General features: G+C 35.4%; 1 protein-coding gene and 1 long non-coding RNA gene across 2 annotated transcripts; both read left to right on the top strand.

Moving 5' to 3' along the window:
- The first annotated feature begins 12,456 nt into the window (after window positions 1-12,456).
- Window positions 12,457-12,792, top strand: LOC142168787 (toll/interleukin-1 receptor-like protein). The gene has a single exon (XM_075229939.1). It carries the CDS (start codon window positions 12,457-12,459, stop codon window positions 12,790-12,792), a length of 336 nt encoding a protein of 111 aa, XP_075086040.1.
- Window positions 12,793-13,373: 581 nt separating this feature from the next.
- Window positions 13,374-14,180, top strand: LOC107780268 (uncharacterized). Its single transcript, XR_001646768.2, has 2 exons — window positions 13,374-13,649; window positions 13,740-14,180. It is a non-coding gene; the product is annotated as an uncharacterized LOC107780268 (long non-coding RNA).
- Window positions 14,181-19,185: the final 5,005 nt, after the last annotated feature.

Consider the following 19,185-nt stretch of genomic DNA (forward strand, 5'->3'; position numbering starts at 1 on the left):
TTTTCGTACTCATTGTGATGGAGCAGTGAGCTCTTTATTATGGAAAAATATTATTGTTGAATTATTTGACATGAGTCGTGAGCTCTTTATTGTTGAATTATTTTGACATGAGCAGTGAGCTCTTTATTGTGGAAAAATATTATTGTTGAATTATTTTGACGTGAGCCGGGAGTTCTTTATTATGGAAAAATATTGTTGTTGAATTATTTTGGCAAGTTAAATTATTTGAGTACCTGAGGTGCAAATTGTGATATATTGTGATATTGATATGCATGCGGTGGTATAAGGTCTGGGTATTGATTAGCATGCGGTGAGATAAGGGTGGCTTGATACGCGTGGCTAGTAGGGGGAACTACTAGAAGTCATGCGGTGTGATAAGGATGGCTAAAACGCGGGATGCTATTTCCGAAAAAATATTTTCTTTAAAATAAATTGTGAAGGCTCCCGCGGTGAGATAAGGAAATGAGATATTGTGAATTTTTTTATGATTTGGGACTACGAGATGGTACCTCGGGAGTGCCCTTGTTGATATTGATTTATGGCCGCAGTTTCCTTTGATTATTGTTGTAATTTTCTTAAAGCTGAAAAGAATTTTGTTTTGTTTTCACGAGGAATTTATTTGCCATTATTTGATGTAATCAAATGTGACATACTACTTGATTCATTTTCATTGTCATTTTATCTTATAATATTGTTTAAATATTTTACCATGCCATTATTATTCTCCAGTAGGGTCTGACCTGACCTCGTCACTACTCTACCGAGGTTAGGCTTGGCACTTACTAGGTACCGCTGTGGTGTACTCATACTACGCTTCTGCACATCTTTTTGTGTAGATCCAGGTACATCTTATCAGACCACGCATCAGTAAACTAGCTGTACGAGTAGACTTCGAGGTATATATGCCAGTGTCCGCAGACTCCGGAATCCCCTTCTATCTTACTATGTTGTCTTCCTTATTTGCTTTAGACTCTGATGTATAGAGACATTGAGGATAAATTCTTAGAAGCTTGTGACTTATTTCTACTGGGTTTTTTGAGTATAAATTGTTTGCATTGTAGTTTAATTATTTCATATATTTATTATTATTCCGCTTTGATAGGCTTACCTAGTCTTAGAGACTAGGTGCCATCACGACATCCTACGGAGGGAATTTGGGGTCGTGACAAATGACAACCATGAAAAGTCTCCATCACTTTTTGAGTGTTGTTTTCTAGAGAGAGAGAAAGAGGATTTAGTTTTGAGGAAGATGAATTTATTTCTCGAGAGGGTTTGGTTTTTGGATTAGTCTTGGGTTATTTATGTTGGGTCTAATATCTCCATATAAACTAGTGCCACCTATTTGATAAAAGCCCCAGCCATGTCATAGTTATGTCTACTTTTAACTATAAATACCCCCATCCTTCTTTATGTTTTCCCACAAAAATCAATCATTCTCTCTCAAATCTCTTACAATCTATCTATATTATTCTCTCAATTTTATCACAAACAAGTGATCAACTAAGTTTCAAGTATTTGGGAAAAGTTTTGGAGCAACTTTCATGCTTCAACTTAATTCGTCAAGTATTTGGAGCAACTGTTTGGGCAATTTCTTCAAGGTTCAATATTTAATCACGGTGCAATCGTTTCATCTCCTAATTTTAATATATAATTTTTGTGTATCATTTTAGTGCTTAATTTTTGTGTTTACTTTACGCGTTCTTTTTTCGTATTTCATTTGTGTGTTTAATTTTTGTGTTAACTTTTTAAATTTAATTTCGTATTTAAATTAGGGCACCTAAAAATGTATTTGACCTATTAAAAATAGGTAGTAAAACAAAATAGTAAAGATGATAGTAGTAGTAATCCTAATCCTAGTCCTAATCCTAATCCTTCTCCTAGAATTAGAAAACATATAAATGAAATGACTCATGTTGGTGAAACTTCATTTTCCCAGTCCCTGCATGTTATAATATTAATTTCGGAGAACAACTAGATCATGAAACTTTACAAAGACAATTTGGCAATGATATTTTTATTGAGGACGAAGAAAATGAGGAAGAAGAATTAGATAAAATACCACTAGTCTCGCAACACAAGCTCGAACTTAGAGTCAATCTCGGTCTGGAGCTTTACCCCTAAGCCTAAGGATGAACGTGTCAAAACATCATTTGTATGGAAATTTTTTTAACATGATAAAGTCAATCAACGTGCTATATGTGATAAATGTAAGCAACAATTTGTACACAAGACTAGTGATGGGACGGGGGATTAGCCAGGCACTTACGTAGGGAGCACAAAGCTTTATAGATTAATATAGAAAGAAGAAATTTTGGTTTTGAAAAATTAACCACTAGGGAAGAAAGAAGAATACAATGAGATACTTAGAACTGGGACCGATGACGACATGAAACTCATGGAACATCAATCAATATTGCCAATTCCAGAACAATGTCCGAGGGAAATTGTAAATAAGTTACAACGATATATTTGTTTTATGGTATGGCAGAGGTCGCTACATCAGTTGGTGTCGTTACAGGTACGACCTTGATATAATATAAAGGAATAATTTTCTTAACTTGATTCGGTTATGAGTATCGAGACGAGTCTTCCTATTGTGTTCCACTTATGAGTGAGTTTCATAATTCTATAATCTACTTATGTGTTTACTCATGTTGGGAGATTCCATGGAGATAACTACGCCTATCATTCCATATTGGTCACTAATAAGACCTATGAGGCTAAATGTGGCTTTTTGTTACTCATTTCGGTAAGTTTTGATGTAATTTACGGATAATTAATTATAAATTATGAATTATATGCCCTACCGGTGTGAGGTTCATTATGTGTTGTGATTTTGTTAAACAGAAATTATTTAGAAAGAGCAAATGAAAAGTTTTGATTGGCACGATGTGCATATTACTTGTGATTGAGAACCGAGGACGAGTTCCTCGCATTTTAATATAAACCGATATGTTTAAACCGGGCTACAAGTTGCGGTAGAAGTTATATAAGGACGAGATCCTTGTGAGGAAAATTCTTGTGTTTAAGTTCTCCCTTGTGAATTTTAATTTGTACTATAGTACTAATAGAGAGTCATGCCTATTAGACTTATTTGAAAATTCTATATGAAATTCTCTGTGCATACTTGCAATTTTGTATTGTAATTATTGAGTTTTAACCTACGAGATAGGTTTCCGCCCAGGTGACGTTAAATGTGACTCATTAATTAGGGTAAATAATTATGAGGTCTTCATGCTTCGTATCTCATTATCAGTATTGTGAAGGTTTGAAACGAGATTTTTGTTAACATGAAGTTAACTGACGATTTTGTAGTTGATTATGAACAACTATTAAGACCAGATTGACCCAGAAGAGTGCTCCATTCATATGGATCGAGGAATGTGAGGAGAGCTTCCAAAAGCTGAAGACAGCTTTGACTACAACCCCAGTGTTGGTATTACCTACATGTTTAGGGTCTTATATTGTGTATTGTGATGCGTCACGTATTGACTTCGATGCGGTGTTGATGCAAGACGGTAGGGTGATTGTCTACGCGTCCAGACAGTTAAAGGTGCATGAGAAGAATTATCCTGTACACAACCTTAAGTTAGCAGCTATTGTTCATTCCTTAAAGATTTGGCGGCATTATTTGTACGGTGTCCATTGCGAGGTCTACACCGATCACCGAAGTCTACAACATCTGTTTAAACAGAAGGATCTTAATTTGCGGCAGCGGAGATGGTTGGAGTTGCTTAAGGATTATGATATCACCTTTATCTATCATCATGGGAAGGCCAATGTAGTTGCCGATGCCTTGAGTCGTAAGGTGGAGAGTTTGGGCAGCTTAGCATATTTACCGGTAGCAGAGAGGCCTTTAGCCTTGGATGTTCAGGCCTTGGCCAACCAGTTTGTTAGACTAGATATTTCCGAGCCGAGCCAAGTTTTGGCTTGTGTGGTTTCTCAGTCTTCTCCTTATGACCGTATCAGGGAGTGTCAGTATGATGACCCCCATCGGCTTGTCCTTAAGGACACAGTTCAGCACGGCGATGCCAAGAAAGTCACTATTGGAGATGAAGATATATTACGGATGCAGGGAAGGCTTTGTGTGCCAAATGTAGATGGTTTGCGCGACTTGATTTTCCAGGAGACTCATAGTTCGCGGTACTCCATTCATCTGGGTGCTGCAAAGATGTATCAAGACTTGAGACAGTACTATTGGTGGAGGCGGATGAAGAAAGACATCGTGGAATATGTAGCTCGGTGCCTAAATTGTCAGCAGGTGAAATATGAGCATCAACGACCGGGTGGATTGCTTCAGAAGTTGTAAATTCCAGAATGGAAATGGGAGCAGATCACTATGGATTTCGTTGTTGGGCTCCCACGGACTAGGATGAAGATTGATGCAGTTTGGGTGATTGTGGATAGATTGACCAAGTCACCTCATCTCATTCTTGTGATTACTACTTACTCTTCAGAGCAGCTGGCTCAGGTATATATTCGCAAGATTGTCAGACTTCACGGTGTACCAGTATCTATCATCTCTGACCGGGGTACACAGTTTACCTCACGGTTTTGGATGGCTTTACATCGAGAGTTGGGTACTCGTGTGGAGTTGAGTACAACATTTCACCCTCAGACGGACGGGCAGTCCGAACGCACTATTCAGATACTGGAGGATATTCTTCGTGCGTGTGTGATAGATTTTGGGGGTGCTTGGGATCAGTTCTTACCATTTGCGGAGTTTGCTTACAATAATAGTTGCCAGTCAAGTATTCAGATGGCTCCGTATGAGGCCTTGTATGGTAGGCGGTGCCGGTCCCCAGTGGGTTGGTTCGAACCGGGCGAGACTAGGCTATTGGGTACAAACTTGGTTCAGGATGCCTTGGAAAAGGTTAAGTTGATTCAGGATTGACTTCGTACAGCCCAATCTAGACAGAAGAGTTATGCAAATCGGAAGGTTCGTGATGTTGCATTCATGGTTGGTGAGCGGGTATTGCTCCGGGTTTCTCCTATGAAGGGTGTGATGAGGTTCGGGAAGAAGGGCAAGTTGAGCCCTAGGTATATTGGGCCTTTTGAGATTCTTGAGAGAGTTGGAGAGGTGGCTTACAGACTTGCACTACTACCTAGTCTTTCGGAGGTTCATCCGGTATTCCATGTTTTTATGCTTCCGAAATATCACGGCAATCCGTTTCATGTGTTAGACTTCAGTTCAGTTCAGTTGGACAAGGATCTATCTTATATTGAGGAACCAGTGGCTATTTTAGATAGGCAGGTTCGAAAGCTGAGGTCATAGAACATTGCTTCCGTGAAGGTTAAGTAGAGGGGTCATCCGATCGAAGAGGCGACTTGGGAGACCGAGCATGATATACGCAACCGTTATCCACACTTATTCAGCATCTCAGGTACTTTTTCTAACTCCGTTCGAGGACGAACATTTATTTTAGAGGTGGAAAATGTGATGACCTAAAATATCATCTTTAAATTTAATAATTAATTTTATGTTCTAAGACCTCGAAAAGCACTATTTATCATTCCTCAACTTGCGTGCGCAGTTCATAAAATTTTTCGTAAAGTTTTTATGTGAAAAAGGATTAAAATATGAATTAGAGCTTTAAAACTCAACTGAGTTGACTTTGGTCAATATTTTGAGCAAACGGACTCGGATCAAGGTTTCCGGTAGGTCCGTATCGTGATTCGGAACTTGGGTGTATGCCCGGAATCAAATTTTGAGGCCCCTAGCCCAAGATATGGAATTTTGATAAAAAAAAATAAAAGTTAAAGTTCAAATAGTAACCGGATGTCAAATTATGTGCAAACGAACCTGGAATAGAATTTTGATGATTCCAACAGCTTTGTATGGTGATTTTGGACTTAGGAGCGTGATCGGAATTTTATTTGGAAGTCCGTAGTGGAATTAGGCTCGAAATGCCAAAAGTTAAATTTTTGGGAAGTTTGACCGGGGGGTTGACTTTTAGATATCGATGTCGGAATCCGATTCTGAAAATTAGAATAGGTTTGTTATTTCAGTTATGACTTGTGTGTAAAATTTGAAGTCATTCCGAATTGATTTGATGTGTTTCGGTACAAGATATAGAATTTGAAAGTTCAAAGTTCATAGATTTAGATTTGAGGTACGATTCGTCGTTTTGATGTTGCTTGATGTGGTTTGAAGCCTCGAATAAGTTCGTATTGTATTTTGGGACATGTTGGTATAATTGGTTAAGGTCCCGAGGGTCTCAGATGGATTTCGGAAGGTAAAGGGAATGGATTTCGGACAAAGAAAACTGCTGGAAATTTCTGTTGCAAAAATTTCGCCGGAAATTTCTGTTGCAGAAAGCGTGGAGACAACTTTGGAAGCTTATATCTCGCAATTCATAAGGAATCGGAAAATTTTCAAAACATGAGAGTTGTAGTCGTTTGATTCTAGTTTCCAGAAAGTTAAACCATTCATCATTTGGACCTTTGTACATAAAGTTATGATCGATTGAAGGAAGACCGGTAGAGTAGTTTATGGTGAACTTTTAGTGACGGAAAATGGACTTTTAGTGACGGATGGGCAGAAACTTAAGGACCGAAAATGGTTATTTCCTTTATTTTGTTTTGAATTTTTGGAGCACGGTTCTTGGGCGATATTTGGGCAATTTTCACGGAAAAATATTGGGGGTAAGTGTTCCTTATCCTATATTGATTATATTTCACGATTCCATACTCATTTACATCATGAATCCGTGAATTTATGGAAGAAAAATCAAGATTTTTGCGAAATCTTCCAAAAACGAAAATTTAAGATTTGGAGGTCGAGTTGTTATCGGAATTTGATAAAATTGGTATGGGTGGACTCGTAATTGAATGGGTTGTCGGATTTTGTAAGTTTCGCCGGATAGCGAGATGTGGGCCTCACGGGAAAATTTTGAGCTAATTTCGAAATTTATTGAAAAATATAATATTTTCTTATGAAATTGATTACTATATTTTTTGTTGACTGTATCGAATTAATTATGACTAGATACGAGTCGATCGGAGTCAGAAAATCGAGGAAAAAGCATAATACTTGGTTATATTAGAACAAGACGAGGTAAGTCAATTGTCTAACCTTGTGTGAGGGAAATTTTCCTTAGGATTGATAATTGTAATGTGTGAAAAGTCGTGTACACGAGATGACGAGTGTGTGCACGGGATAAATATGAAAGATTATGTTTTAAATTGTGTAGATCACTATTGCGCATTAATTAAATTATTTTATTTTGTTATATTCTTCATTATTGATTTAATGTTTATATTTTAAATTTGTTTGACCTTTTCCTGCTAATTGTTTTATCTGTTTAGTTGGAACTTAGTTTCTTTTATTATGTGCATTATTTGAAGATTGATTTTTTTTAAATTAAATATTATTAATATGAATTATTTGACATTTTAAACTTCATATTGAAGTAACGTATTAAAGATTTTGAAATATTATTTTCCTGAATTATTTACTCCTGAATATTTTTGTAAGAATTTCGTACTCATTGTGATGGAGCAGTGAGCTCTTTATTATGAAAAAATATTATTGTTGAATTATTTGACATGAGCCGTGAGCTCTTTATTGTTGAATTATTTTGACATGAGCCGTGAGCTCTTTATTGTGGAAAAGTATTATTGTTGAATTATTTTGACATGAGCTGTGAGCTCTTTATTGTGGAAAACTATTATTGTTGAATTATTTTGACATGGGCCGTGAGTTCTTTATTGTGGAAAAATATTGTTGTTGAATTATTTTGGCAAGTTAAATTATTTGAGTACCTGAGGTGCAAATTGTGATATTGATATGCATGCGGTGGTATAAGGTCTGGGTATTGAAACGCATGCGGTGAGATAAGGGTGGCTTGATACGCGTAGCTAGTAGGGGGAACTACTAGAAGTTATGTGGTGTGATAAGGATGGCTAAAACGCGGGATGCTATTTCGGAGAAAATATTTTCTTTAAAATAAATTGTGAAGGCTCCCGCGGTGAGATAATAAAATGAGATATTGTGAATTTTTTTTGATTTGGGACTACGAGACGGTACCTCGGGAGTGCCCTTATTGATATTGATTTATGGCCGCAGTTGCCTTTGATTATTGTTGTGATTTTCTTAAAGCTGAAAAGAATTTTGTTTTGTTTTCACGAGGAATTTATTTGCCATTATTTGATGTAATCAAATGTGACATACTACTTGATTCATTTCCATTGTCATTTTATCTTATAATATTATTTAAATATTTTACCATGCCATTATTATTCTCCAGTAGGGTCTGACCTGACCTCGTCACTACTCTACCGAGGTTAGGCTTGGCACTTACTAGGTACCGCTGTGGTGTACTCATACTACGCTTCTGCACATCTTTTTGTGTAGATCCAGGTACATCTTATCAGACCACGCATCAGTAAACTAGCTGTACGAGGAGACTTCGAGGTATATATGCCAGTGTCCGCAGACTCCGGAATCCCCTTCTATCTTACTATGTTGTCTTCCTTATTTGCTTTAGACTCTGATGTATAGAGACATTGAGGATAAATTCTTAGAAGCTTGTGACTTATTTCTACTGGGTTTTTTGAGTATAAATTGTTTGCATTGTAGTTTAATTATTTCATATATTTATTATTATTCCGCTTTGATAGGCTTACCTAGTCTTAGAGACTAGGTGCCATCACGACATCCTACGGAGGGAATTTGGGGTCGTGACAAATAACAACCATGAAAAGTCTCCATCACTTTTTGAGTGTTGTTTTCTAGAGAGAGAAAGAGGATTTACTTTTGAGGAAGATGAATTTATTTTTCGAGAGGTTTTGGTTTTTGGATTAGTCTTGGGTTATTTATGTTGGGCCTAATATCTCCATATAAACTAGTGCCACCTATTTGATAAAAGCCCCAGCCATGTCATAGTTATGTCTATTTTTAACTATAAATACCCCCATCCTTCTTCATGTTTTCCCACAAAAATCAATCATTCTCTCTCAAATCTCTTACATTCTATCTATATTATTCTCTCAATTTTATCACAAACAAGTGATCAACTAAGTTTCAAGTATTTGGGAAAAGTTTTGGAGCAACTTTCATGCTTCAAATTAATTCGTCAAGTATTTGGAGCAATTGTTTGGGCAATTTCTTCAAGTTTTAATATTTAATCACGGTGCAATCGTTTCATCTCCTAATTTTAATATATAATTTTTATGTATCATTTTAGTGCTTAATTTTTGTGTTTACTTTACGTGTTCTTTTTTCGTATTTCATTTGTGTGTTTAATTTTTGTGTTAACTTTTTAAATTTAATTTCGTATTTAAATTGTGGCACCTAAAAATGTATTTGACCTATTAAAAAGAGGTAGTAAAAAAACAGTAAAGATGATAGTAGTAGTAATCCTAATCCTAGTTCTAATCATAATACTTCTCCTAGAATTAGAAAACATATAAATGAAATGACTTATGTTGGTGAAACTTCATTTTTCCAGTCCCTGCATGTTATAATATTAATTTCGGAGAACAACTAGATCATGAAACTTTACAAAGACAATTTGGCAATGATATTTTTATTGAGGACGAAGAAAATGAGGAAGAAGAATTAGATGAAACACCACTAGTCTCGCAACACAAGCTCCAACTCAAAGTCAATCTCGGTCTGGAGCTTTACCCCTAAGCCTAAGGATGAACGTGTCAAAACATCATTTGTATGGAATTTTTTTTAACATGATAAAGTCAATCAACGTGCTATATGTGAAAAATATAAGCAACGATTTGTACACAAGACTAGTGATGGGATGGGGGATTAGCCAGGCACTTACGTAGGGAGCACAAAACTTTATGGATTAATATAGAAAGAAGAAATTTTGGTTTTGAAAAATTAACCACTAGGGAAGAAAGAAGAATACAATGAGATACTTAGTACTGGGAGCGATGACGACATGGAACTCATGGAACATCAATCAACATTGCCAATTCCAGAACAATGTCCGAGAAAAATTGTAAATAAGTTACAACGAAACTATATATGAGCTTACAAATATTAGTATGGTAATTTGTAATTGGCTACTAAGAGGCCTAGTTCAAACAGAACCATTCCTAGAAGGTGGCTACGTAGATTAGGTGCTCTTCAAAAGAATTATATTTGTATGTGAAATTTGAAAGTTCTATTAATAAAATAAAAGGTTCTAATGAATTATTTTATGAATTGTCTTACACTCTTACTTAATTACTTAATGGCTTAAAATTATATTAAATAAATTACAACTCTATTATAATTACTTAAATATTTCATTACAAGTCTTTTATTTTAATATTTAATAATTCTTTACTTAGTTTCCTAATTTCCTTATAATTTATTAAGTTTTAAGTTTATTAAATAAGTCAAAAAACTAGCCGTTGCAAACTTTAAAAACTTAGTCATTGTCAAAAAATTAGCCGTTGCCAAACTTAATTCTTAATTAGTTAATTATGTTTTTAAAAACAGCCCACTTAAGGCCCCTGAAACCATTCCATCCCGTCCCGTCCCGTTTGTTAGGTAATGGGATGAGACTACCGTTTCGTCCTATTTAGGCCCGTCCCAATTAAATGTAGTCCCTACGGTTGGACAACCATAAGTTGACTTTACCCAAGATTTAGAGTTTCCAGCTAGAAACCATAAGACGTGCTTATATGTAACTCTGCTTAACTACTTTCCCTTTACTAAAAAAATCATCCTTTTTTAAAAATTTAAAATACGATTCAAAACTTACTTTATTTATTCTCTAATAAGCGCAATTAGCACTAATACAATATAGGAAAAAGGGCCAAAAATGACCTTGTGGTATTCGAAATGGATTAATTATAACCCTCGTTTAAATTTGAGTTCAAAAATGACCCTGCCGTTATAAAATGGGTCTAATAATGCCCTTGTGTTATTCAAAATGGATCAATTATAACCCTCATTTAAATTTGAGCTCACTAATGACCCTGCCGTTAAATAATGGGTCTAATACTGCTATTTTCCTCAGTCAGTAATGATTAGGGGTGTAAATGAATATTTAAAAGCCGACTAAACCGACATAATCGTACCGTGCCGAACCGATTTTTAGTTTTTTTTAATAAAACCGTATGTTTTTATATAAATCTATAATTGTACCGATAATTCTGGTAGATTTTTTATTTTATAAAAATAAACCGAAAAAATATTGAACTGTACGGTTCAATATTTGCAAAATATATATTTTTAAGTCTTTTCAGTTTTTTTAAAGTATTTGTTTTTGTAAAAACTGAAAAACAATATTTTTTTTAAAAATGCTTTTAAAAACTGAAAAATATATATTCTGTAAAAACTAAAAAAAGAAAAGAATTTGCAAAATATATATTTTTAAGTCTTTTCAGTTTTTTTAAAGTATTTATTTTGTAAAAACTGGAAAAAAAAATATTTTTTTTAAAAACTGAAAAAAAAAACTCTTTTAAAGCAGTGGACTACATATGCATTAGTTTTAAAGAAATAAAAATATTTTGCAAAATCTTTTTTTTTTCAATTTGACGGTTCAATATTTTTTCGATTTATTTTTATAAAATAAAAAATCTACCATAATTATTAGTACAGTTATAGATTTATATAAAAACATACGGTTTTATTAAAAAAAACCTAAAAATCGGTTCGACACTGTACGATTATGTCGGTTTAGTCGGTTTTTAAATATTCATCTACACCCCTAATCATTACTGACGGAGAGAAATAGCAGTATTAGACCCATTCTTTAACGGCAGAGTCATTAGTGAGCTCAAATTTAAATGAGGGTTATAATTGATCCATTTTGAATAACACAAGGACATTATTAGACCCATTTTATAACGGCAGGATTATTTTTGAACTCAAATTTAAACGAGGTTATAATTGATTAATTTCGAATAACACAACGCCATTTTTGTGCCTTTTCCCTACAATATATTCCAATTTAATTATCCAGGTATACTCACAAGCATAGGTCTCCAAGCCCTCCTAAGCAACCGTCGCCGGAAAGTCGCCATCAACGGCCGAATTCTCCGAACTGCCGATCCAATACAACCACCGGCACTAGAAATTTACGGTGAAAATCCCTCTCTCGAATTTGCCGGTGACGAAACGAACAAATCCTTAAGCTTGTTTCTCACCACCACTTCCTTTTTATCCGGTGAATCTCCGTCGCCGAAAATCTGATCCGGCGACGCATCGTCCTCGGACAATAGCTGTCTATCACTTCCTCCGTCGCTGCCAGCGTTGCCGCTGCGGGTGAGGAGCATGCGAAGAGTTTTACGGCGGCCATAATTGGAAGGTGAAAAAAGGGGTTGAGGGTTAAGGAAAGAAGAAGTGGAGGAGGAAGGAATATGGAGGAGATAGAAAGTGAGATGTGAACTTTATTATTGGGTAGGGGACGGCCATGGATTAGATTCTGTGTTTTCGGTCTAAAGATTTACTAAAAAACCATCCCTTAATTCTTTCATTCTTATCAACCCTTAATTCATCAAATGGATACTCAATTAGTTAGAGGAGAATCATCTACATCTTCTCACTTCTCTTATGAAGTATTCCTGAGTTTTAGAGGTGAAGACACCCGGAAAACATTCACTGGTCATCTTTATTCCAAATTGGATAATGTTGGAGTCAAAACCTTCATTGACGATGAGGAATTGAGAAAGGGTGACGTGATTTCAAGAGAACTAGAGAAAGCAATTGAAGAGTCAAGAATTTCCATTATTGTTTTCTCAAGAAATTATGCTTCCTCTAGTTGGTGTTTAGATGAACTAGTTAAAATTCTCGAATGCAAAGAGAAATTAAAGCAGATGGTTTTGCCTATTTTCTAATTTTGATCCTTCTCAAGTGCGAAAGCAAACTGGGTTATCCAAATTTAACAATTATCCAAATTTGGTGATGCATATTTCTTATTAAATTCTTATAACTAACATGCTTATGGGCATCGACTATAGTATCTCCATGATTAAAGATATTTGACTTTACTTAACTAAATGCGGAAATCAAGCTTGCTCGAAGAAATCAGGCATGTGAACATTTGGAAACTGTTGAATAGGTACATATGTGAAACATTATTTCTAGAACAATATATACAAAATATTCTTTTAAATATATTCAAATATATATTCTATCTTCTGGTGCTATTATCAGGTTTCTAGATGCAATTTGTTCTCTTTATTCATTTATTTCCCTTTGATATTATCATGTGAACTTAGTGAATGCTGCTAGCCAGTTTTGAAAGGCTCTCATCTTAGCTTTTTAAGCAATTTTAAATTTGTTTAACATCCTCTAATGTGTAAGTTCATTTTTGTTGATACATGGTGTATTCTCTTTGTTTGTCCACCAATTTTTCTCGCTTAATTTCTGGGACTTAACATGAGCTTAAGTTACTTTTCTTTTTATTGAGCTGCAGGGTTCCGAAAATGTATAAGTACTGAAGGTAGATCGTGGGACATTAAAGGGAGTAAACTTGAGGACCAAAGCATTTGAGCAAATGAAAAACCTTAGGGTTCTTATAATGGATGAGTTACATATTAGTGGAGATTTTGGGTTGTTGTCCAAGAACCTCAGATGGTTGTCTTGGAAAAAATGTCCTTTAAAATGTATACCATCAAATTTTCCAGCTGAGAATCTTGTAGTTCTAGATATGCGGGAGAGTGATATCCAAGAATTTCAATTGAATTTGCAGGTTTGTTACTCAATTTTACAATTTCATGTGTACTGTTATTGCCACTGAGTGAGAAAATATTAATTGAAACTATATTTGGTTTACTTTTAGTGTTGTAGAAGTTTGAAGAAGCTGAATCTCTCTGATTGAAAGCAACTCAGATGCACTCCAAACTTCAATGGTTTACGGAGTCTGAAGACGTTATAGTAAAGAAGATAGGGATCCATTTGTTATATTTAGACCAACATGGTAAAGTTATATCTTTCCCGGGAGATGTGGATCATTCTTACTCTGAGTACACAAAAAGAGTTTCACCAGGCTTATTAATTCCTCCTTATAAAAGAGGAAAATTGATTGTTAGTGAATTTTACTGGGCTGTTGTTGTTATTGTATAAAAGAGGAAAGTTCCGTCAAATCTACATCCTTGTTCGAGTAATTCTTGTAGGAGAGTCATAATTTCTTTTCTTCCTCAGCTTTTGAAAAACCACTGCTTGATATGTTGTTGAAATAAAATAAATTAAATACCTTAGTGGCATGGAAATTTTGCTCTTCCTCTGTTTCTTCCTTTGCCATATATAAAATGAAATCCTATTCTTGCTAATCTTTTTTACCAAATTATGATCTTTTCTAGACTTCCTCCCTTATTAAATTTATTCCTTTTCCTCATCGTCCTTAATAAATTGCAGTTTTAGTGAGCTTCCTCCCTCTGGGGATAATGTTTTAACATTAATAAACAACAGAAAAATACTTATGTATTACATTTTTCATATGTTAAAATAAAAAGAACTCGTTTGAAGTATAAAACTATCATTAAAGCCTTTAACGTTCCAAATAACTTACTAGAGAAAAGAAAAGTAAAACTTACGTACGAAGGCATTCCGAAACTAACCCTGCAAAATTGTTCTCAACTACTAGCATATGATACTTTTATCTTTTTTCTTAATCTTTTTCTATTTTTCCCACAATCGTATTGCAATAAATTAAAGGAGGGAATGCGAAACTTCCTTGAAGTCCATAACTACAAAATCTACCAAAAAATATTTATTCTACCTTAGTTGTGTTGGTATGAGTGAATTGATCATTTTTAGTAAAATATTTTCATGAGAAAATTATTTTTTAGAATTTTTGTTACTATGTAATGGAAAACACTTTCTGTTAAAAGGAGGAAAATTCTACTTTAGAATTTTTTATTTAGAAAACTCAAATAAGGCAAGAATGTGGTTGACTCCTCTCTTTTTTCCACAAAAGTCAAAATATAAAGACAGATGAAAAAGAAAAGTATGTTCTTTTATATGAAAAGCCGTTCTTTTTTCCACAGTCCTTTGCCGCCGGCCACTATTCCGATCCCCAACGACGAAGCCATTTTTTGTTCTCTCCTTTGACTCAACAATAAAATCTCTTATCCCAAAGAGCTTGCAATAATTTAAAAATAATTATATTTCCGATCATACTAGTCGAAAATAAGCAAATAATAAACCCATCAAACTATTCAGGTTTCTGACTAGTGTAGTCGGAGATTTTAATAAATAATAATTTAATTATTTTAAATTTCCGACCTTTGTAGTTGGAAGATTTAAATAAAAAATAAATATTTATTAAATGCTCCTACTTCAGTAGTCGAAAACTTGAATAGTTTGATGTCGTATGGCAATTTAACCTCTTCGACTATCAATTTTTTGACTACCCGAAATTTGGAATGTAGTCAGAGAATTGAGTTTTCCAACTGTTGCGGCAATAGGAAAATAGCCTAGTAGTGAGTAATATTTTAAAGAATAATGTATTTGGCTTCATCAACATATAATTTACTTTCATGTTTGTTGCTGTTAGAGCATTAAAGTAAATAATTTCAGTGACAACTTTCTGTGGCGACCTTTTATGTCGCCACCGAACGTAGTACAATGTATCTATAGGAAACAAGTTTTTGTAGCGACAAAAGCGCTCGCCACAAAAAAGGGTATTGTCTATCGCTATTTGGAGTGGCGACCTGTATTCGCGGTAAGAAATAAACTTTTATGTGACGACAATTTGTGGCAAGCTCTTTAGTCGCCACAAAAGGTAGTTTTGTATGCCTCTCCCCAAATAAGCGACCTAATTATCGCATTTGTTTACTATTGTGGCGGGCTTAATTGTCACAAAAGCTAATAATAAAACAATAGTAACAATGTAACAGGGGTGGTATCACGACCCAAAATTCCACCACATGCGTCGTGACGACACTTAGTCTCTAAGACTAGGTAGGCCGATTTTAATAACAATTCAAGCCTTTTTTTTTTAATTCAATACAAGTGTCAAAACCAACAACAGAAATATTCAAACAATCTAAGACTGGTAATACTGAGTCACGAACTCTAACTGAATACATGCAATGATCTCAAGGATCGAATATACAATACTGTTCGAATAAGAGTTGACAGTACAATAAAATGAAAAGACTCCAAGGGACTGTGACGACCAAGCAGCCCTACCTTAAATCCTTGCGATCACACTCTAATCTCTTCCAGAATCCGATATCTCCAATACCTGGCTCTGCACAAAAATATGTAGAAGTGTAGTATGAGTACACCACAGTGGGTACCCAGTAAGTATCAAGACTAACCTCGGTGGAATAGTGATGAGGTACAATGAAGATACTCACTAGTCAAATAACATGTGCAGTATAGCATACAAAAATAATAGAAAGACAAATAGCAGTGATAGCAACAATAATCAACTAGTGATATAAATAACAAGGCAACAAGAACACCATAAAAATAGCCCAAATGAATAATGAACACAATCAAAGCCAATTAATCAAGTCCTTCAAAATATACATCCTTTATCTACAAGTTTTCATTTCGAATAGAAATCTTTAGAATATAATTTTTTCAAATAAATATCTTACGAATATAATTCTTTCAAATAAATATCTTTCAAAAATAATTATTTCAAATAAATACCTTTCGAATATAATTCTTCAAATAAAATCTTTCAAATATAATTCTTTCAAATAAACTCTTTCGAATATAATCCTTTCAAATAAAATATCTTTCAAATATAGTTCCTTCAATAAATATCTTTTGAATAAAATTCTTCAAATAAAATCTTTCGAATATAATTCTTTTCAAGTAAAAGCCACCATGTGATACCTCATTTCAAAATCATAAAAATTACGGGTCTCAGTCCACTTTCACATTACCACGGCACCTTGTGCCCATAGCTCTATCACAACCGCACATACAACTCACGTGCTAATATTATCATTATTTACTCGCGCACCTCGTGCCCACATTTCATATCACAAATGCACGGACAATTCACAAGGAAGAAGACATAATAATATAATGAAATAACTCAGAAGTGAACAATGGGAATTTACATAAAGATAACAACACAACAAATAAAGGTAAATAAACGGGGCATTCCTAAGGTACCTCCTCGTAGTCCCAAAAGTAAATACATAACATGGGAGCTCCCGTGGTACCACCTCGTAGTCCCAAATTATAAATAAATTTCAATCTTTCCTTATATCACCGCGGGGGCCTTCACATTTAGTTTTTAAATTATTTTTTTTTGAAATAGCATCCCATATTTTTAGCCATCGTTATCACACCGCATGGCTTCTATTAGTCCCCCTACTAGCCACGCATATCAATCCTCCCTTTGTAACGACCCGACCGGTCGTTTTGAGAATTTATGTCCCGTCCGACGGCATAAAGCCCTGAGCAGCTTCGTATTATGTGCCTTGACTTGCGTGCATGGTTGAATTCAATTATCGGGTGATTCGAAGTGATTTGGGACACTTAGTCCCTAAATAAGAGCTTAAGTCTTAGAATTTGGACCTTAGTCGAAACTATGTGAAGACGGATCCGGAATGGAATTCTGTCGGCTCTGTTAGCTTTGTTGGGTGATTTTGGACTTAGGAGCGTGTCCAGACTGTAACTCCGAGGTCTGTAGCTGATTTAGGCTTGAAATGGTGAAAGTCAAATTTTTGGAGATTTGGACCGGAAGTGGACTTTTTGATATAGGGGTCGGAATGCGATTCCGAGAGTTGGAACAACTCCTTTATGTTATTTGGGACTTGCTTGCAAAATTTGACGCCATTCCGGGTTGATTTGATAGGTTTCGGCATGGGTTTTAGAAGTTGAAAGATTTGAAATTTATAAGTTCGATTCATGGTGCGATGCATAGTTTCATCGTTAGTTGATGTGATTTGAGGGCTCGACTAAGTTCGTATGGTGTTTTAGGATTGGTTGGTATGTTTGGTTGAGGTCCCGGGGGCCTTGGGTGTGTTTCGGGTTCTTAATGGATTAAAAATTTGATTTGTGTTGCTGCTAAGTCTTCAGGCTTCTGGTATTTTCGCACCTGCGGTGAAGAGTCCCCAGGTGCGGGAGCGCACATGCGGAGAGGTAAGCGCAGAAGTAGAAAAGTGGAGGAGTTCCAGAGGTCGCAGGTGCGAGGAAAAATTCCGCATCTGCGATGCCCGCACATGCGAAGGTTGAGGTGCAGGTGCGAGAAAAGCTGGACTTGACAGTCTCTGCAGGTGCGGTTTGGACATGGGCACCTGCGGTCGCGCAGATGTAGCTAATTATGCGCAGGTGCGGTCACGGCTGGGCAGAAAAGAGAAATCCGAGGGTTTGGTTTCATTCTTCGTTTTTGGACTTGAGAGCTCGGAATTTGGCGATGTTTCGAGGGATTTTCAGAGGAAACTTTGGGGTAATGATTCCTAACTCATTTTTGGTTGAATTCCATTAATCTATAGTTGTTTTCTCCATTTAGTTTCGGATTTTTGGGGTTGAAATTGGGAAAACTTGGAAGAACTTCTTCAATAAAGATTTCGAGTTTTGTAAGGGAATTTGTGGCCGGATTTGAGTAATTCTTATATGGTTGGACTCGTGAGTGAATGAGTGTTCATATTTTGTGATTTTTACCCGATTCCGAGAAGTGGGCCCCACGGGCAATGTTGAGTTAATTTCAGAATTTTCGTTAAAATGTTGATTTCGTTAATTAGATGAGACAATTATTGTTATAATTATTATATGTAATTTATTTTGGCTAGATTTGGGCTATCCAGAGCCGGATATTCGTGGAAAGGGCATTCTTATGGATTGATTGAGCTTGACTTAGGGTAAGTATCTTGCCTAACCTTGTGTGTGGAAACTACCCCTTAGGATTTGAGTCATCTATGTTGATTGTAGTGTGTGTACGCGAGGTAACGAGGGCGTGCTCGGACCTATTTGTGAAAAGTTGGTCTTTTAGGGTTCTTATGTCCTTATATTCAATGTGTATGATGTTGTTTTTAGTACGTTTGAATTCCTATTAGCTAGTTTCACCTCTACATGCTTTGATTAGAGATAATTGCTTTAGGATTCACTCTTACTGTCTATTTGACCCCTATTCGACTTAACCAAAGATTTTACCTCTTCGATCGTCGTGCTATATTTTTCATAACTGCATATCTTTAATTGAAATCATTATTTTCTCACCCTATAATTGTTTAGTCTTAATTGGAGTTATGATTATCTTTCGCTGCTTATCCTTACTTGAATTGTTGAATTTTCCTCGTAATTGCTCAACCTCA

This window comes from Nicotiana tabacum, chromosome 14 (genome assembly GCF_000715075.1).
Source record: "Nicotiana tabacum cultivar K326 chromosome 14, ASM71507v2, whole genome shotgun sequence".
Classification (NCBI taxonomy): Eukaryota; Viridiplantae; Streptophyta; class Magnoliopsida; order Solanales; family Solanaceae; genus Nicotiana; species Nicotiana tabacum.